This window comes from Haliotis rufescens, unplaced genomic scaffold, assembly GCF_023055435.1.
Source record: "Haliotis rufescens isolate VD_foot unplaced genomic scaffold, xgHalRufe1.0.p SCAF_26, whole genome shotgun sequence".
NCBI lineage: Eukaryota > Metazoa > Mollusca > Gastropoda > Lepetellida > Haliotidae > Haliotis > Haliotis rufescens.
Window position 1 is genome coordinate 2540903 of NW_025963957.1, and position 22442 is coordinate 2563344.

A 22442-nucleotide genomic window follows, 5' to 3' on the forward strand; every position below is an offset into this window, starting at 1 on the left:
TGGGATTCAAACCCGGGTCTTCAGCGTAACGTGCGAACGCTATAACCACTAGGCTATCCCACCGCCCACTTCAGGGCTGACCTTGTCCCATAGCCTAGCCTGACTGTGTCCAATGTTAAAGCTCCGAAGTTAGTGAGTGAGTTTGGTTTAACGACGCTTTGAACAGCATTTCAGTTAAGCACGGCGTGTCAACCACATGAACGTAACGTTGGTAGCAGACGTTCACCAATATTGCACCACGGGTATTGTGCTGACAGGATCATTATCGAGGAAAATCTCGGACTCGAACTCAGGACCAGCGGATCCTGGCACAGGAAAGGGATGTGAATACGAAATTGCGCCTTGTGGTCACTGGGCCACCGTGCTGTTAGGATAAGATTACCCGTGTTAATTTATCGCTGAGAGTACCCTAATATATGGGAGCGAAAAGTTGGAAAGAAGAAGCGGAAACCTTGTTATGATACAATTCAGAAGCTGCTTCATGTGTATGTGGTACACGCCGTCAGGCAACTGAAAAGTAGCTGTTAACATAAAGTAATCAGATCTGTTATTCCACTTAAAGGAATAATGAACTACGTCTTGTGAGTGTTTGAGTATGGTTTTACGCCGCTTTTAGCAATATTCCAGCAATATCACGGCAGGGGACACCAGAAATGGGCTTCACACATTGTTCCCATGTGGGGAATCGAACCCGGGCTTTCGGCGTGACGAGCGAACGCTTTAACCACTAGGCTACCCGACCGCCCCTCGCGACTCTTGAGGCATGTGCGGGATACTGAGACCCATTCCATCCAGGGATCCAGACGTGAGCGATGCGGGTCCAAGAGTTATCGGAATTATTCACTTAGCAATGGAAATCTATATTTTCACCTTAAAAAGCGTTAATCAACATCCTTTCTGTATTTTCATATATTTCGAACGCCCATACATATTTTGGAAATAAAATATCGGTCAAACGAAAGTATACATCCATGTTTGATGGTGGCTAAAAATGAAACAAACACAAACTAGTTATTCGATGGTGACGTATTTCATACGGGGATCATAGGAGATATTACATACATCATATCAATGAGTATCTCACACCAGATGACGTGCACGTGACGTCATATCAATGAGTATCTCACACCAGATGACGTGCACGTGACGTCATATCAATGAGTATCTCACACCAGATGACGTGCACATGACGTCATATCAATGAGTATGAGTGACCTCTCAAGGAACATGGGGGGTCGAAATTTTACAGAACACAGTAATACCCAGAGTGAAGTGGGAATGTTAAGTGTATACTTTCTGTCGCTCGGCAGTGTACATGTATGTACATGCGACACTGATCTCATGTTGATGGCAAGAACGAGATAAGGAACTGAGGGGGAAGTCCTATCAATATTGCCGACCTCCTCCGTGGTCTTATGGTAGAGCGTCCGTCCGGAGAGCGGAAGGTCCGGGATTCGATCCTCGACCGTGTCATAGTACGTTAAAAATAGTACTTGTTGTTACCCTGTCTGGCGCTCAGCATTAAGGGGCTAAAACAAGGTCTGGTCGCTCAGGGTCAGTATACTGTGTCTGAGTGGGGTATTGATGTTATACTGCAGCATGGTATCTCAGTGGACTAAAAAAGTACTTTAGCACTTTAAATCGGCATCAGTCCGGACTAGTACACACACACACACCCGCGCACGCACGCAAGTGCAATAATCTTGGAAGCGGCATTAAAGCCCATTTCACCTCACCTCACCTCACCTCACCTCACCTCACCTCACCTCACCTCACCTCACCTCACCTATAGATATTGTCATGGAATAGTTTAAACATGTCGTTAGTATCTTAGGTTTCTGTATATGAGAATCAGTAAGTCACTTTGTAAACAGAATACGATGTTTTCAAAATGGCTATTTCATAAGGAACTTAATTGCCGGGCAAAACAAATTATATACTTTGGATTTGACAAAAACAATATTTACAAACACGTATCAAATACATCACCATCGAATAACCATTTCTTATTTGTTTCATATTGAGCTGCCATCAAACATAAATGCATACTTTGTCCGGCAGTGTATATAGTTTGCGGTGTTTATTGTCTTCGAAGTGTATGTTAAGCTGTATATACCTGTATACTTAACTCATGGTATGTACGGTACTTGCTATTCCTGATGTCGCGAATAGCTAGAAAATTGCTGATGCAGCGTAAAACACTATTCATTCATTCATGCTATTCCCGGTCATTCTGCTTCCAGGTGCCGCCTCCAAGAACGTGATCGAGCGTGCCATCAAACAGATTGAGTTGAACACGTGCATCAAGTTTAAGAAAAAGACAGCTAAAGACAAGGATTACGTGCGTTACATCAGTGAACCTGGGTATGTCTACGACTGATATACTCACTTCTCATTTCAACGATAAATGTCGAAAAAGGCGACTCTGCTTGTCGTAAGAGGCGACTCACGGGATCGGGTGGTCAGGCTTGCTGACTTGGTTGATGCATGTCATCGTATCCCAATTGCGTGGTTCGATCTTCATGATGTCAATCGCTGGACTATCTGGTCTAGACTCGATTATTTACAGACCGCCGTTATATAGCTGGAATATTGCTGAGTGTGGCGTTATACAACAAATGCACTATTGGGGGCCATAAGGGACAGGGTGGTGGGGTAGTCCCGGGTTCGATTCCCCACTGAGAACCATATGTCCTGTCGCCGTGATAAGACCGCAATATTGCGAAAAACCTGAACTCCCTCACCCGTAACGGCCCAACCAGTTTATTGGCAGTTCGCTATTACAGATAATTTCGTTTGTAATTTGGGGCACATTTGTTTTCCACAATATGTGTGCTTTCATTCTGTTACTATTCAATAAGTTTACAAAATCAATCTCGTCTCAGTTCTTTCCTCAAGTCATTTACGTTGTTCTCTAAAAAAAAGTGTGAAACATTTCTCCATTTCCCCTGATTTCCCGGGCCGGCTTACTTTTTTTCTAAGCGATTCAAGGAATTGAACCCAGATTCAAACAAGCGGTTTGTATTTTTGTGTACAGCATGTTCTATTTTTAATATTGTCAGTTGTTTCTTTTTACATTTTAAATCTTTCTTTCTTGTCATTCATAAACTTTGTCAAATGCATGTCAACATGTTTCTCGTTAAACTGTGCCCTGAGTGGCAGATAACTATACAGGCGATACAAGCTGAAAACAGCTGAAACTTGATGACAATACAAATACACGGATGTTGATAGAAAGGAAATATCTTTGCTCCAATTTGGAAACCAACTTACACCTGGAAAAACAGGAACAGGAATAAGAGCGAAACGAAAGAATGCCACACATCTGTTGAAATAGACTGCCAAACTAGCGCCGTGCTTATAACAATTGTAGGCATGGCATGGGAGTCTGTATGTCATCAGTATCTTAAGTATGTTACTTTGAAGGCTCTTCTCAGCTGAGCTGTTCAGGATGAATGAAACACATAAACTGGTGACCGGCGCGTCGTCAACTTAATATTGTGATATGAAGAGACGGGGGCCAGTATGTAAACGGACGGTCATTGTTAAACTGGTTCCACTGTGGGTTCGCGCAGAAACAAGCGACGGCCAAAAAATGTGGTTCATCTGTACGGTGTCGGGCTATTGGGAGGCACGCGGACCGTCCTTGAATGCAATTGAAAAAGAACACCATGAAATTTTGTTTGGGGCTGTAAAAGTCTATCAAGCTGGTCTGCTGATGTTAATTGTGGTGGCAGGACTATACTTCATACATTACACTTCACAACCTTCACGCAGTCATTATTAGTTTTCATTATGACAGGTTATTCTATATTAATTGCCGTCCAATCAAAGCCTACGAGAAATCGGCATTCATTATGATAGGTTATTCAATATCTATTGTCGTCCAATCACAGCCTACGAGACATCGACATTCATTATGATAGGTTATTCAATATCTATTATCGTCCAATCACAGCCTACGAGACATCGACATTCATTATGATAGGTTATTCTATGTTTATTGTCGCCCAATCACAGCCTACGTGAAATCGGCCGTCGCATGTCTATAGTCGTTGAGATTCACAGCAAGTAATTTGTGGGACTTTCGGAAGATGAATATTTTCTGAAACGGTCCACTACAACAGCCAGTTTGGGTGCGATTCCCTCAATGGGTACATGTACACTGTGGCATAATTCCTGATGTTCCCGACCTGATATTGCCAGAATATTGCCAAAAGTGGCGCAAAACTGTACCCACATACCCAGGTGCGCTGATATAAATGTGGACATATTGTGAACGATGGTACAACCTTGTAGTCCTGGCAGAATCCTTACAATGATCTGATATCGGTACTACAACAGCTAGACCCGAGAAGATCCGGGGTAGATTAGCTCATCAGCAACCCACGCTTGCCATAAAAAGCGACAATGCTTGTCGTAAGAGGCGACTAACGGGATCGGGTGGTCAGACTCGCTGACTTGGTTGATGCATGTCATCGTATCCCATTTGCGTGGGTCGATGCTCATTATGTCAATCACTGTATTGTCTGGTCCATACTCGATTATTACAGACCGCCGTCATACAGCTGGAATATTGCTGAGTGCATTAAACAACAAACAAAACAAAAAAACTACAATATCTCTATTCATTCCGTTTTAAGGCGACCTGTGAATAGGGAGCAATCTACAAGTTACTGAGCCTGACCACCTGAGCCTTATAGTCCTCTGACACACATGTGACGATGTGAGGCTATTCTCCCCCAGTGGTCCCTAGGACCTCTTCCCCAGCGGGACGGTCGGGTAGCCTAGTGGTTAAAGCGTTCGCTCGTCACGCTGAAGACCCGGGTTCGATTCCCGACATGGGTACATTGTGTGAAGCCCATTTCTGGTGTCCCCCGCCTGCCGTGATATTGCTGGAATATTGCTAAAAGCGGCGTAAAACCATACTCACTCACTCTTCCCTAGCATATGAAGCAAGTTGAGGAATACGTCCCGGAAGGGAGTAAGTGAGTGAGTTGGGTTTAACGCCGCTTTTAACAGTATTACAGTTACATCACGGCGTGTCAGCTTAATGTGGGAGGAAAGCCCGAAGTGATGCAGGTTTCAGACGTTTACCACTTTGGTGAAACTCACGGCCACGGGTATGGTGCTGACAAACCTAGGAACATGATCGGGGCGAACAGGGATTCGAACCCACAATCACAGGTTTGTCAGCACCATACCCAGGCTTGTGGGTTTTATCGAAGTGGTAAGCGTCTCAGACCTGCATTACTTCGGGCTTTCCTCCCATATTATACTGTTTAAAGCAGCGTTAAACCCAACTCAGTCACTCGCCGCGAGGACGTTTCGTAGCACTGTTTGACACAGAGGCTCTCGACACCAAATATCTGACGATTAGCACAGTAAGCGCCAAGACGAAAGGCCCTGCTCTCCTGCCTTTTACAGAAACACGCAGACTTTGAACTTTCTAATGAATTCCACGTTCACCTCATGTACCATACTGTTCCGTGTTCCAACCTTTAAAATGTGCCACAGTTCGAAAACAAAACAAAAAATAATGAAAATAAGTATAGTCAAGTTTGTCTCGTTGTCGTGTTATGTTGTTTACCTTGTAGCTTGTAGACTTCATATCAGCGTGGTGTGTGCTTTTGTTTGGATGCATAACGTATTGACGTCGAGAGTGTTTCTACAGAAGCCACACAAGCAGTCAATAAAGGCTTAGGGCGGTCCCATACGATAATATTACATAAACATTTCGAGAGTGGTTACGGCGTAGGAATAAAGAGACTTGCGGAATGTTGATACATGTCTTGAGTAAACTTGGTTTTAAGTCTAGTCAGCAGTATTGCAGCATCCCACGGAGTCATGTGTGTCCTGATACTGAGACAGACAAACCAATGGTCCAGTAAGGCTGTTAAAGGAGGCATGGGTAGCCCAGTGGGCTAAGTTGCGTCCCTTTGCCATGACATCAACCTTTGATGGCTGGTTCGAATCCCAGTGGCACTGATAATGTCTCTGGGTTTATCAGCAACATACCTTGTGGGTTTCACCAAATATAACCTGTATCACTTTACTCTCACATCAGCTATTTTAGGTGAAACAGGACGTAATCCCATTCATGTAGTCAACTTCGAATGACAAAATATTGGTTAAAATTACTGAGAATGGAGCCGCAAAGATATCCCTACCTATGTTATAAACTACTGAAAGCTCTTGATGACAAAAGCAAAACGAATTGGGTGTCCCATGTCAGATATTTATTATTTTCATGTGGCTATTCCTTTGTGTGGATATCCCAAGATGTAAGGGATACAAATTTGTTCTTATACTCTTTTAAACAAAGGTTACAGGATATGTAAAGTCAAAACTGGCACGATAGTATATCTTCTTCTCGTTTCCTTAACCATTACAAGGATATCAAGTCTGCTATAGAACCAGAGAAGTATATAAGTATGTTAGATGATAAATCGCTTGTTAGGGCATTATGTAATTTCATGAGTGTCATTTCATAATTTCAGTGTAACATTTAGACGTAGATGTGAAAAAAGGGACGTTGAAATGGGTATCTGTAAAAACTGTCAATAAGGATAAATTGAGTATGAATGAGGATGAATTAGTAAGTGATAAGTATGAACATCTTAAAGAAAAATATATTCCGATTTTTAACAATAGGCATAAAAACAAGATGTTAATGATCAGTCTTATAAAATCCAACAACTCTGCTGTTATACGTTCATTAGGCATATTGTTGAAACATCTATCTATCTATCAATCTATCTATCTATCTAGCTATCTATCTATCTATCTATGTTCAAAGCGGCGTAAAGACTAAGCTATCCCACTCATTCGCTCGGTCATGTTACAAAAAAAAGAATCTTTGTAACAATGATACGACACATTTCATTGATAAGCATGTACTTCGGCGTGTATATGTTCCTCGCTCTCATATCCGCAGTTGCTGGTCAAACGTTGGGAAAAGAGGCGGAGCACAACTTATCAGCATTGGGAGAGGCTGTGAAAATGTCGGCACTGCTATCCACGAAACTAGTCATGCTTTGGGCGTCTGGCACGAACAGGTATTAGAAATCTGTTACTACATCCAACTTACTTTCAAATATCACTACGGGTAAACACCAAATTACATTAATATTAAGAAGAGAAAAGCGAGTGAGAATTACAGAATATATAGCCATTTGTCAAGGCGTGTACAATTATCTTACAAATCAACCATATACATGTAGTTTTAATTGCATGTTTGTCTTGGATTAAGGCACGACCCGACCGAGACGAATACATCAAAGTTGTGGAGGAAAATATCTCCCCCAAGTTCCTTCCTGATTTTAAAAAGCTCAGCAAGAGGCTGGCAACGTCAAGAGGCTTTCCTTACGACTACTCCAGCATCATGCATTATAACAAGTGGGCCTTCACGCGGATGGGGGAACCCACAATCAAGGTATGTCATCAAGTCAACAATGATACACTGTATGTGTAAACAGAATATACTGAAGGGCATGTTACTGGAGCTACATCCATCCTGGTGGGCCTGTACACGTATCTAAAGTAATAAACCCTGGGGGGCCTGTTACTGAAATATCTGTCCTGATTGGCCTTTAGACGTAACTAAAGTAATCAACCCTGAAGGTTCTGTTTCTGAAATATCTATAACTAAAGTAATCAACCCTGAAAGTTCTGTTACTAAAATATCTATCCTGATGCACCTTTAAACGTAACTAAAGTACTCAACACTAGGAGGTCTGTTAATAAAGTATCTATCCTGATGGGCCTTTAAACATAACTAAACTAATCAACCCTGGAGGGCCTGTTAATAGAGTATCTATCCTGATTGGCATTTGGACGTAGCTAAAGTAATCAACCCTTAAGGGCCTGTTACTGAAGTATCTATCCTGATTGGCCTTTAGACGTAATTATAGTAATCAACCCTGAAGAAACTGTTACTGAAATATCTATCCTGATGCTTCTTTAAACATAACTAAAGTAATCAACTATGGAGGGCCTGCTACTGAAATATCAATCCTATTGCGCCTTTAAACGTAACTAAAGTAGTCAGCTCTCGGGGGCCTGTTACTGAAGTATCAACCCTGATGGGCGTTTAAACGTAACTAAAGTAATCAACCCTGGAGGGCCTGTTACAAGAGTACCTATCCTGATGGTCCTTTAAACGCAACTAAAGTAATCAACCCAGGAGGGCCTGTTACAGAAATATCTATCCTGATGGTCCTTTAAACGTAACTAAAGTAATCAACCCTGGAGGGCCTGTTACAGAAGTATCTATCCTGATGGTCCTTTAAACGCAACTAAAGTAATCAATCCTGGAGGGCCTGTTACTGAAGTATCAACCCTGATGGGCGTTTAAACATTACTAAAGTAATCAACCCTGGAGGGCCTGTTACTGAAGTATCTATCCTGATGCGCCTTTAAACGCAACTAAAGTAATCAATCATGATGGGCCTTTAAAGACAACGAAAGTAATCAACCCTGCTATCGAAATATAAACCCTGATGGGTCTAGCACTGGGGTAAGTCAGATGAGTTTGTTACGTTCTATTCCATCATTAATTAAATAAAACCAAGTTCTTCATTCGCCATACACGGAGTCAGACGTTCCACGGTGAGGTCTTACACCCAGGAACTACCTATAACTGTAAGCGTGCATCACAACAAGAATCTTTCCTGCTGCAGGTGATAGGTATCGGGAAGAAGATGAACCTGAAGATTGGTCAGAGACGAGGCCTGAGTACCATCGACATAGCACAGCTGAGGGCCATGTACCACTGTAACGACAAGGAGGACAGCGCTGTCACGTGTGAGTATCACTGGGATGTTATAAGTACTCGTCCGGATTGATGCGATATAGTTCTAGCTCACTGAGATACCATAAATCAGTTTAACATGGATACCCCACTCAGACACAGTATTCTGACTCGGAGCTGACCAGTCCTTGTTTTATCCTCAGGATTTTATCCCTTAATGCCGAGCGCCAGACTGGGTAACAACAAGTACCGTCTTTTAACGTCTCTTTTGGTATGACGCGGCCGGGGATCGAACTCCAGACGTTCCGCTCTCCGGGCAGACTCTCTACCACTAGACCACGGAGGCGGTCCTGTCTTTATGCATCATCAGATTGCCGTCTTGTACCGCTGGAGTATATATTCAGCAGGAACTACCTGGGGTATTTGGTGCGGAACAACCTGGAGTATTTGCTGCGGAAATACCTGGGGTATTTGCTGCGGAACTACCTGGAGTATTTGCTGCGGAACTACCTGGGGTATTTGCTGCGAACAACCTGGAGTATTTGCTGCGGAACTACCTAGGGTATTTGCTGCAGAACTACCTGGGGTATTTGGTGCGGGACTACCTGGGGTATTTGCTGCGGAACTACCTGGGGTATTTGCTGCGTGCATAACCTCATGCTTCGGGAAAGTGTCCTGTATCACTGACAGTACATGTCACGTGGTCCCTGCCTCAGTGGTCAGTAGGGTCACATATTCCAGCTTCAACAAACTCCCCCAGATGGAGAATTATTAACCCGGAACTAATGGAACATTCAAAACTGAAACCACATGCAGCAGTACGTCCTGAGTACGACCAGCCTTACTACCACGTGGTACAAACGGGAGTGTTTTGTAGTCGGAGCGGAGAGGTGATAAACTTTCAGTGTTTTCAAGGTAGAGCTGACTGTTACCCTCAGATTTGAAGACCCTAGATTTTATGCCGTAATCAGCAACATTCCAGCTGTGTCACAGCGGTCTGTAAATAATCGAGTCTGACCCAGACAAACCAGTGGTTGATATCATAACAACGTTCCGTGCCGTCGTGTTGATGCATAGAGTGAGTGAGTGAGTGAGTATGGTTTTACGCCGCTTTTAGCAATATTCCAGCAATATCACGGCAGGGGGACACCAGAAATGGGCTTCACACAATGAACCCATGTCGGGAATCGGACCCGGGTCTTCGGCGTGACAAGCGAACGCTTGAACCACTAGGCTACCCGACCGCCCCTGATGCATAGAGAGACTAATTAAGACCTACTGAAGTTGGTTGGTTTGTTGTTTAACGCCGCATTCAGCAATATTCCAGCTTTATGGCTGCGGTCTGTAAATAATCGAGTCTGGACCAGACAATCCAGTGATTGATATCATGAGCATCGATCAACGCAATTGAGATCGATGACATACATCAACCAAGTCAGCGAGCCTGACCACCCGATTACGTTAGTCGCCTCTTACGACAAGCATAGTCGCTTTTCACGACAAGCATGGGTTGCTGAAGACCTGTTCTACATCGGATCTTCACGGGTCACCTACTGAAGAAGCTACATATATGTATGTATATATTATCATGGGAGTATTTTGTAGCCGGGGAGGAGATGTGGGCAATATGGAGATAAACATTCAGTGTTTTCAAGGTAGAGCTGGCTATTACCTTCAGAGTTGAAGGCCCTAACTTGAATCTTTAACAAAGCTCTGCATAAATAAATGTTTTAATGACAACATTCCGATATGCCTACAGACAATGACTAAAAAAGAGCCGGCTGGCTTTATATATCAGTTTCCGCGGAAATGCGGTCGTCAAATGGGCTATTCAAATCAGAGACGGTTACTGTGATTTGAAACCTCAGACTGACCAATCAGATCCGAGTATTTTGACAAAGGTCGCAGACGATACAAAGCCAACATCGACTTCTAGTCCGTTGCTCCCGCGTACACAAAACTGGGCAAATCTAACACGGAGCTTTTAAAAAACACACGTGAATAGTCGAGTGTTAAAAAGCGTGAACAATAATTCAAATATATTTGTTCGGATTTATTTTCTCAGTGCATTCCTCCACGTTGAACAATGAACGCCTGGGATATGTCAGGATATTGTCCTAATTACCTATACAGGGCCAGGGCCGACGTAATGATGTCCACATGACGGCAACATGTTTATTAGCCCGTCTAGACCAGTGTCCTGCTCACAGCAGATTGAACTGTGTTGTACTCACATATATCGCAACGTAAGCAATATTAAAGTCGTCGTACAAAACGGCAGTATTTGAAAACTTGTTAATATGCGAGCGTGTATTGATACAAATGTGTGGTATTTATTTACTTCTCTCTGGCAGACCTTTTCAACAGATTCAAGATGGCATCATTGAAAATGTCATGGCTATAAATCTTTATCGGCACAACCAACCCATAGTTACATTCGTGTTTCCTACATTGATACTCAGTACGCATGCGTGTGTATATGTTCTAATGTGTATCACGCTTGATATTATCAAGTTCTCTTCTTGGAAATTCTGGGTTAGAAGTGAATCCTATGCTTGTCGTGGGTGGTCAGACTCGGTGACTTGGTACACGTGATGACGTGGATCGTTGCTCATAATATTAACCACTGGATTGCCTGGTCCATGCTAGATAATTTACAGTCCGCCATCATATGCGGCGTAAAACAACAAACATACCTACATCTTAAGTTCTACTCTTAATTGAGACAAAAGTGAATTTACGGATATAAATAATATTCTTTTCTCCAAATCCATTAAGCTGCCCTTGACAACTATTTTTTGTTGATCTTTCTATGGATGTATCATTCTTTTTTGCTAAACAAATCTAGTTATATACTCTAATAGGAACACGGGAATTTTGCTGAGAAAAACGAATGGAAACAAACAACTTTCTATATCAATCAGTGTATGCAACGTTGCACTGAATATGGAACATTAATGTCTACAATAATATTTCACTTAGCTGGAATAACATCCTGTTACAGAGCGACCCCTTCTTGTCGTGATGCATTGTTGTAGTTTCATGGAAGTTAAAGTAGAACCGTTATTTAGGTCTTTGGCATAAATTTTGAAATGTTTGAAAGTGAGGTATACGCTTTTATCGGTATTTCTTCAACATTTGTAGATCTTAATGATTTTATCAGTATTTTTAACAATCGTAGATCTTAATGATTTTATCAGGATATTTTCAACATTTGTAGATTTTAATGATTTTATCAGTATTTTTCCAACATTTGTAGATATTAATTATTTTATCAGTATTTTTCCAACATTTGTAGATATTAATGATTTTTATCAGTATTTTTCCAAACATTTGTAGATATCAATGATTTCATCAGTATTTTTTTAACAGTTGTAGATATTAATTATTTTATCCGTATTTTTCCAACATTTGTAGATATTATTTTTTTTATCAGTATATTTTTAACATTTGTAGATATTAATGATTTTATCAGTATTTTTTAACATTTGTAGATATTAATGATCCGTCTAGGTTATATTTCACACACGCACGTCATGCGCGGCCTGTTTCATTCGACGAATTCATTATTTGGAAAGGTGTAACTCAAGGCTGCTTTACCTTTTTGTCCTAAAGCCATTTTATTGCATGATCCGTTAAACTGAGGTCATTGTATGACGCAAGAATTAGGAATGATCATTTCCTTACATACAAATACAGACCATTTGCTGGACTACTTAACCCAATTGTGTGGATCGATGCTCATGATATTAATCACTGGATTGTCTGGTCCAGACACGATTATTTACAGACCGCCGTCATATAGCTGGAATATTGCGGAGTGCGGCGTTAAACAACAAACAAACAAACAATCATAATCACTTTCATTCCACAAGATCTACCAATCTTACAAACAAACAAACGAATTGTTGCTCACGCCTGTTAAGGAAATAGAAGCCGTGACGCTGATTGGCTGATTTGGAACCAACCAAAACTTAACCCAAGCTCTTGATATCGCTCGAAATACTGATTAACCAATAGTCAGAACTAGTTTTCATCTTCAGGCTCTATACATCCATACTTCATGACCTCTCGGGGCGGTGGGGTAGCCTAGTGGTCAAAGCGGCTCGACACGCCGAAGACCCGTGTTCGATTCCCCACATGGGTACAATATGTGAAGCCCATTTCTGGTGTTCCCCGACTTGATATTGCTGGAACATTGCTAATAGCGCGTAAAACCATATTCACTCACTCACTCATGACCTCTCCTTCCAGTTTGTCCAAAGAATTGGGCGAAGTTCAAGACAAGCTGCTACAAGCTTCACGACAGGCCCAGACACCAGTTCTCTGCCGCGTATAAGGAGTGCCAGACTGACAATGCCTATCTGACAAGCATAGAAACCAAAGGGGAAGAGCGGTTCCTGGAGAAGCTCGTCAACAAGAAGTTCCCCAGGGTCTTCATCTGGAGAACCGGTGGTAAGACGGTCAACGGGTCGATGGTGTGGTACAAGGGCGACAAGGCGAAGCCGAAGAAGATGACGTACACGAACTGGGGCAAAGGCATGCCGAGCACCTACACCTCCATGGCGTTAGTGAAGGACAGGAACACCAAGAAGTTCCTCTGGCAGGGAGTGTGGACCGGCTCGGTTTTACAGCTTCCCAAGTACATATACCCCTTTATTTGCGAAAAACGGGCCAGAAGTAAGTTCAAGAGATTTATTTATACTTAAAAAATGTCAACTATTTTAAAAAAGCATGTACTATGTGACGTGATTGATATACAAAGTCGTCTTTGGCGCATCCTTTAGCTGTGGGATTATGGGTTCGAATTCCTGACCCTTGTTCTGCAGAACCATACCTCGGTCTGTTACCGTGGTATAATACTTTCAGGGTAATTTATGATAATCAGTGTTTCTACCCGTAAGGACGGGCAGGGTTTTCAGTGTCTGTCAGCACCATACCTGTGATAGTGGGTGCTTAAGGGGCGTTGAGGTAGTCTTGTGGTTAAAGCGTTCGCTCGCCTCGCCATAGGCCTGGGTTCGATTCCCCACATGGGTGCAATGTGTGAGGCCCATTTCTTGTGTCCACCGCTGGGATCTTACTGGAATATTCCTAAAAGCGTCGTAAAACCATATTCACTCACTCACCAAATGCTGAACCAGCTTCTAAACCCTTGCAACCCCCCGTGGATTACCCCTGTCATTGACGTCATGGAAATGGATCGTTATCGATCAAATCCACGAGAAAACGGAGTATCTCTAACTCAACATTTAGACAGCCATTACATCCGACACTGTCACCAGCATCTGGTCAGTTCCCACCCTGGGGAGGGTCGTCTATAGATGGGGGCAGGGGCTGGTGTTTGTTCACCTTTAGCACTCTGGTAATAACACATGGATTAGCACAAGTGGCGTTCTCGAACGTCTTTTGGTATGACGCGGCCGGGGTTCGAACCCCGGGCCTTCCGCTCTCCGGGCGGATGCTCTACCACTAGAGGTGAGGTGAAATGGGGTTTAACGTCGCGTCCAAGATTATTGCACTTATATAGCGACGTGCATGTACGTGTGTGTGTGTCTGTGTGGCTGCTTGTACTAGTCCGGACTGATGCCGATTTATAGTGCTAGCCCACTGAGATACCATGCCGCAGTTTACCATGAATACCCCACTCAGACACAGTATACTGACTCCGAGCCGACCAGTCCTTGTTTTAGCCCCTTAATGCCGAGCGCCAGACAGGGTAACAACAAGTACCATCTTTTAACGTCTTTTGGTATGACGCGGTCGGGGATCGAACCCCGGGCCTTCCGCTCTCCGGGCGGATGCTCTACCACTAGAGGTGAGGTGAAATGGGGTTTAACGTCGCGTCCAAGATTATTGCACTTATATAGCGACGTGCATGTACGTGTGTGTGTGTCTGTGTGGCTGCTTGTACTAGTCCGGACTGATGCCGATTTATAGTGCTAGCCCACTGAGATACCATGCCGCAGTTTACCATGAATACCCCACTCAGACACAGTATACTGACTCCGAGCCGACCAGTCCTTGTTTTAGCCCCTTAATGCCGAGCGCCAGACAGGGTAACAACAAGTACCATCTTTTAACGTCTTTTGGTATGACGCGGTCGGGGATCGAACCCCGGACCTTCCGCTCTCCGGGCGGACCCTCTACCACTAGACCACGGAGGTGGTCCTCTACCACTAGACCACGGAGGCGGTCGATAATAGCAGGACGCACGTGTGTTGTACCACTGTCATGGTATTATGTTAATGGATTTTATTTTGTATGTGATACTCGATGATGATGTCTAGTAGCATCGAGCATCGTCCTACAAATTATGTTGCTATGGTTTCAGGAAAGTGCGTGAAGGGTCGAAACAAGGACGGTCGCGACTACAGAGGCAAACTTGACCACACCCTGGACGGCATCACGTGTCAGAAATGGTCTGAGCAGTACCCCCACAGCCACAAACTCAAGCCTAAGACATCAGGGGGACAGGAGGACAGTGACGGGCTGGGAGACCACAACCACTGCCGGAACCCTAGCGGCATGAGGCGGAAGAAGCCATGGTGCTTCACCACGAAGTCCAGGAAACAATGGCAATACTGTGATGTCACTATATGTTCAAAGAAAAAGGAGAAAAATGAAGTTAATCCCAGAAATAAACCCAAACCTACCAGGAAACCTGCTCAACGACGTCGACCGACTCAAAGGCCAAGGCAAAGGTCAAGGACGAACCAGCGTCGCCGCCCAGAAAGCAGACGACAGGGTTCAAGTCAGAGAACTGTGTCTAGACCTACTCAAAGAGTTCAACCCAAAGCGAAAAGGGAGGGAGGGGTTAATCCAAATAAACCTGGTCGGAACAGCAAACCTAAAAGTGATCGGAATTCAAATAGGAGGAATCAACGCCCGGGAAAATGAGCCCGAGCTTGAATTAAACTCTGTTATGTGGTTGAGCCTCACACTTCAGCATTACGTCGTCGACATTCTTCGGTGCTTCCGTGAGACTGATGTGCTTTTAAACGTCTCAGGAACACATGCATTTAAGACCGATCTCAAGGTGTTTGTGAAGACTGTGTTAAGAGCGACTGATGCGATGTTAAGCATTCTGCTCAACAACCGTGTGATATGTTGTGTGAGATTCATTGTACAGGATTTATTGAGAACTTCTACATCAGCTCATTGGAAAGTATCCAACAATAGGTCGAAAGAATCTTCGGATCTGATGTCTGTGGGTACTAAGTACTACATTTAAAAGAAGAGTCTTGTGATTTACGTAACTGATTGTTTCGATAGTGAAATTAATAGAGTCACCAACCCCTACTTAGGCATAATGATGGAGGTGAGGTTATGTCCCGTGGAGTGAAATGGGGTTTAACGTCGCTATATATTTTTATATAGCATTTATATGAGCATGCGTGTGTGCGTGTACCTATGCGTGTCCGGACTAATGCTGGCTTTATAGTACCAGCCCACTGGGATACCATGCCATAGTTTAACACGAATACTCCAATCAGACACAGTATACTGACTCTAGCCTACAAGTCCTTGTTTTAGCCCCTTAATGCCGAGCGCCAGACGGGGTAACAACAAATCCCATCTCTTAACGTATTTTGGTATGACGCGGCCGGGGTATATACTGGCTCCGAATCGAACAGTCCATGCTTGATCCCTTTTATGCAGGCAGGGTAATAATAAGTACTTTTAACGGTTTCATGCGGCCGGGGATCGAATCCCCTGATCTTCCGATCTAAGGGACAAACGCTCTAATCAATAACCACGGAGGTGGACCCCAAAAGTGGGGAAAACAGGGTAGAGACAAGATGGAGATATAGAGTTTATGAAAAACACAAGCATTAAGTATCTTACCAGAAACTCTTTAAGGAATTAACTATGTTTTACTAAAGATACTAACTGCCAGTGTATTGTGACGGTACAGGGGAAGTATTCTGCAGAGAATGGGTGACAGTAAGTCTGATTGGTGCTGTTTCACCTCCTACAAGGTCCTACAAGGTGGCACTCTTGACTCATTATGTGGGTGGACATATTAAATCATATGGAGATAGTGACATTAGTATATGGGGATGATTTTTTATGGCGCGAATATTTGTACAAAAACACAAAAAATAGTTAACATTTCAAGCTTGGTACACAAAACACCACATCTGACTTAACTTGTCAGCTATCGTTTACAAACTGACGCGGTGGGCGTGTAGGATCTCCCAGTCGCCGGGGGATAGAGCGGGGTATTGAGAATGGGCTTCACACTTCATGTCTCTGCCCGTACTGGACTTTCACGTCCACCCACATAAGCTTCCCCAAACTGAATAGGTGAATGCTGTGTTCCGTCGTGGAGCCTTGCTCCAAGTCTGTACTGAAGGAAAAGTCCATGGATGTGTAGTAATTCTATCCTCCTTATAGGCAAGTCTAGATATGTGGACAGTAAGGACTCCAGTCTCTTATAGGGACAACTTGTTCTTTTTTTTCATAATCAAGAAATTATGATTTAAACTAAGAATTATTGCCTTAGGGACCTGTGCAAGTCTACACATTACTAAAACTCACAACTGTCATAATCTCAACCAGCATCGTCCGCGAATCCTGGTCATTCCTGGGCGCACGCTCTGCTGCATTATCCCTAGCAACAGCTACTCCAGTATTCAATGTACATTTCAACACTGCCGTATAAATACATGACACTTTTTATGGATAGCAACTTGACTTTGTCGCGACGTTCAGGGCTACTTCTTGCTCCTTGGTCGGGTGAATGTTGAGTGCTAAGGATCAGGAAGTAGCTCTGAAACGTCGTGACAAAGAATAAAAGAAGTTGCTATCTCCAAAAAGTGCCATGTATTCATGTTCTTCCAACTTCTTTATGTCTATCAAAGACTCAACACTGCTGTAATCATGCGAACATTGAAATAACCGCAGATATATTAACGAGTTTGGTGTACGTTTGTTACTCGATCCAATGCTTGTTTGTTTGTTATTTCCTCGATCCAATGCTTGTTTGTTTGTTACTTAACGCCGCACTTAGCAATATTCCCGCTATATAACGGCGGTCTGTAAATAATCGAGTCTTGACCAGACAATCCAGTGATTGACATCATGAGAGTCCATACTCGATTATTTATATACCGCCGTCATGTAGCTGGAATATTACTGAGTGGTGCGTTAAACAACAAACAAACAAACACAATGTTATTTTAGGTTGAGTCCGGTTCGATTGCCATGACGCCATAAAATGCCGTTCAACCAAATTACACTGTTTTATCGGGATTGAAACAAGAAACGATTATTATTTTGTTTGCTTGTTGTTTAACGCCGCACTTGTTAACGGTAGTCTGTAAATAACAGAGTCTGGACCAGACAATCCACTGATTGACATCATGAGCATAACCATCGCAGTTGGGATACGAAGACATGCATCAACCATGTCAGCGGGCCTGACGACCCGATCCCGTAAATCGCCTCTTACGACAAGCATGTGTCTCTGAAGACATGGGATGGTCGGGAAGCCTAATGGTTAAAGCGTTCGCTCGTCACCCCGAAGACCTGTGTTCGCTTCCCGACATGGGCACAATGTGTGAAGCCCATTTCTGGTGTCCCCCTCCGTGATATTGCTGGAATATTGCTAAAAACGGTGTAAAATTAAACTCACCAACTCACTCTTAAGACCAATGCGAACCCGGATCTTCACGGGTGCCAACTCAAATACAGGCAGGATGTCTTGTAGCATAAGGACTGTCTATATACTAGTACTCAGCTGAAAGTTCATACACTTTGGGTACAGATCTATGCCGAACTCGAGTTTAGAAGAGGCATTTTCATTGGTTTTAAATTCAATCACGCAAGCGAAGTTTGTGACGTCACTTCAAAAAACGAAGCGATGGTGGCGAATGGCTAACGATAGGGTAACGATCACAGTAATTGAGGATGAGTGTTGTAAATAATATCGAATTACATTACTGTGGCGTTCAGTGTGTCTGGTCGAGTCTGGAGGGGACAAACCAGCGGGGACCGACCCCCGACACTGCCATGTAGTCGAGTAAATACTTCAATGATCGGGTCATTTCATATACATAAATCATGGAAATACAGATACATACTAATATCGTCAGACGTTCGGCGTTTTATTGATTATTTACATGTCTTGTCTTCATCTATCCATGATCGAAGTAACTTTACAAATATTGTCAAAGATCATATTGAGTCTCATTTTAGTCCCATCGTGTTTCGTAGTTGCTCTTTTGGGAACCCATTGTGCATTGACATCCATCTCTATGAGATGTATGAAGAATATGTGTTTATTAACAATATCGTCCTTGGAATAAATATTATGCATTATATGTAAGTGTTCGTGTCTGTCTGTGTGACAGTAGTATGAGAGAGTGAATGTTGTTTAACGCCGCACTTAGCAATAGTCCAGCTTTATGACAGCGGTCTGTAAATAATTGAGTCTGGGCCAGACAATCCAGTGATTGACATCATGAGCATCGATCTACGTACTTGGGATACGGTGACATGCATCAACTAAGTCAGCGAGCCTGACCACCCGATCCTGTTTGTCGCCTCTTACGACAAGCATGGTCGCCTCTAAAGACAAACATGGGTTGCTGTAGACCAGTTCTAACCCGGTTATGAGTGAGTGAGTGAATGTTGTTTTGCGCCACATTCGGCTTTATTCCAACTGTAGCACCGCAGCCTGTAAATAGGTCAGTTGAGGGGAGGTTAGTCTGTCTTACAGACCCTGATACAAATATATATCAAATACAGCCCATGCAAGTCTATAATGTTTGGCAAATCTAGATCACTGCAGTATCTGAAAATGAAGAGAGTCACTGGGCTCCTTTTTATTATAGTTTTATTATGATAACTGAACAACTGTTTTTTTATGTACGATATGTTCATTTCAGAGACTAGATTTTAGTCTAAGGGGAGGTGAAACGGGTTTAACGTCGAGTACAAGATTATTCCACTGATATAACGAAGGGTATGCACCTGTGTGCGGCTGCTTGTAGTAGTCCGGACTAATGCCGATTTTACAGTGCTAACCCACTGACACACCATACCAGTTTAACATGAATACCCCACTCAGACACAGTATACTGACTCCGAACTGCTCAGTACACGTAATGCTGAGCGCAAAGCAGGGTAACAAAACGTACCATCTTTTAACGTTTTCTGGTATGACGGGGCCGGGGATCAAACCCCCGACCTTCCGGTCGCCTGGCAGACGCTCTAACATTAGACCACGGGGCGGTCTGTCCAGATAGGCAAACACATGACTGAGAAACGGTCCTCACCAACAGGATACTGGTCAGATAGCTTACTCCGATTCGATATATCTATACTTCAAGATCTGACAAACCCTTCACACAGGATTACTCAAGGTAAACGCTGAGCGAACCGAGAGGATTGTTGTACCAATCAGGTGTTAGCTTTCTTTAATGATTCGGTTTCATTTCTTTTCCACCTCGCTTCGGAAATGTCAATCTCAACAAAACAATACCCAAACAAAACAAATCATCCTTAGATACTAAACCATCTTGGGTCTAGATATCAACAACAGAGTGAAGAAAATACACATAACATATGTATCGCGGCCTTTATTATTATTCATTCGGAACTGCCCATTTACGTTCGTCTTCGAGAAACAGAAAGCAGATACTAGTATCAGGGAGTGTGTGTAGATTTCGTATGTTTCCCTGTTAGTATGCGGAGTCAAACGATTCACTCGTAACGAAAATTTAAAGCTTCCATTCCCATTGGCAGATTAGAAAGGTTCGTCTCCTATAAGTAGGACATGGCCATAATGTCATGCTGTGTCTTCATGCCCCGACAGCGTAGTTTATGCCATCAACCACAGGTATGTCGAGCCGAAACTCGATAATGCACACGCCGCCTTGATATAGCTGGAATGTTTCTGACTGGCGCATAACAACGTTCACTCACGGATAAATTGTTTGATAGGTATTTCTTAGAATTGGAAAGTAGACAAAAACTGTATTTATAACAACGTCTTTATTATACCTGTTATAGCGACGTTTCGGTACAGGTCTTACATCGTTGTCCTTTTGTCTACCTTGTCATTCACTTACGCGTAGGTCACACTATAGTATTGTTTTCATACAGGAAGTAATTTAGTTGCAGTTGCTATCAGCACATGGTCACCAGCCCTCCAACGCTCAAATGCAGCATGTGTACGCTGCACGCGATAACGTTTGTAACGTCAAGTTGCTGGCGACCGAGGAGCTTATTGTGGACGGGTGTGTGTTGAATTTTACTTGCGCTTCGAAAGCAGGAAACGTGATCATCAAGTATTATTCGGTTATTTCCCCTACCGCCAAGTCTTAAGAAGATTTCAGATTCGTTTATTTGTGTGTTGCTCAACGCGGCATTCAGCAACATACTAGCTACATGGTGGATGCCTGTAAAAAATCGAGTCTGGACCAGACCAGTGATTGATAATATTAGCAACGCTCCAGGTTGTTGGGGCACAATCGATGTAAAAATGTCAAACCTCCTCACATTGCCTACATACTAGTGATAGGGGGCCACATAATAGTTTTTACACATAATGTTATCATTCTCATCATCGTTTCTGTTATTCTTATTTGTTTTATAGGGGCGGTCGGGTAGCTTAATGGTAAAAGCGTTCACTCGTTACACCGAAGACCAGGGTTCGATTCCCGACACGGGTACATTGTGTGAAGCCCATTTCTGGTGTCCCCCGCCGTGATATTGCTGGAATATTGCTAAAAGTGGGGTAAAACCATACTCACTCACTCACTCACTATTTGTTTTATATATTATATCATATCATATTATTTGTGTTCACTAGTTTTACTCCCTTGGGTCAGTCTACAGCGTTTTGTAAACTGACGAGTAGACTGTCTTGAAAATATTTCAAACTTCAAATCAGTGAGTGAGTGAGTGAGTGAGGGAGGGAGGGAGGGAGCAAGGTTTAAGGCTGATTTTACCTACATTCCAGCAATGCCACATCAGAAACAGGCTTCACACATTGTACACATGTGGAGAATCAAACCCTGGCCTTCAACATGATGAGCGAAAACTTTAACCACTGGGCTAAACACGCACACACCCTATCACTGTGTTTTTCCCTGTCTATATACACTGTATATGATATTCCTTGGCGTGTATCTCATAAATAAAAACACCAACAAAGTAACTATGATGTCAAAATACTCATATGCAAAGTACTTTCTCTTCTTCCGGGAGTTCGTCAGCAAATAACTGTTACAGTGTGACATCATAATAATATGACAGCATAGTCGTGACAGGTGACGTCATGACAAGAAATGATGTGGGCTAGGCACACCTGTGGTTGATAGCATGAGCCACGATCCACGCTGTTGGGGCATGATGACACAACATCACATAATAACCATGCCCAGCTTACAGGAGTCCAAATACTCATCTTTATAAAAGTATTTTCTCTCCAGACATAATTAGAAACATACTTTGGCAGTGTACGCAAATTGACATGTGAAAAAGTATACATGGTCTCAGTCTTTGTCTGTCATCCCTGGCCAGTGAATTGCAGTTGATGCCTGACCAAATACAAATACCATATAACATTGCAATCTATACACTTCCCTGCACTGTTGATACACAATAGGATGAACACTAAGATCAGGGCAGGATGTGTTGGATACCCCAGGAAGGTAGTTCGATGTTTGATGTTTAAGTT

General features: G+C 43.0%; 1 protein-coding gene across 1 annotated transcript in view; it reads left to right on the forward strand.

Moving 5' to 3' along the window:
* Window positions 1-16212, forward strand: part of LOC124141426 — a 41566-nt gene extending 25354 nt beyond the window's left edge. Inside the window, exons 4-9 of the mRNA XM_046509434.2 lie at window positions 2244-2364; window positions 6938-7058; window positions 7253-7435; window positions 8682-8805; window positions 13007-13432; window positions 15084-16212. Coding sequence (XP_046365390.2) covers window positions 2244-2364; window positions 6938-7058; window positions 7253-7435; window positions 8682-8805; window positions 13007-13432; window positions 15084-15649 — 1541 coding nt within the window. The 3' untranslated portion in view covers window positions 15650-16212. The remainder of the gene's footprint in view (window positions 1-2243; window positions 2365-6937; window positions 7059-7252; window positions 7436-8681; window positions 8806-13006; window positions 13433-15083) is intronic.
* Window positions 16213-22442: the final 6230 nt, after the last annotated feature.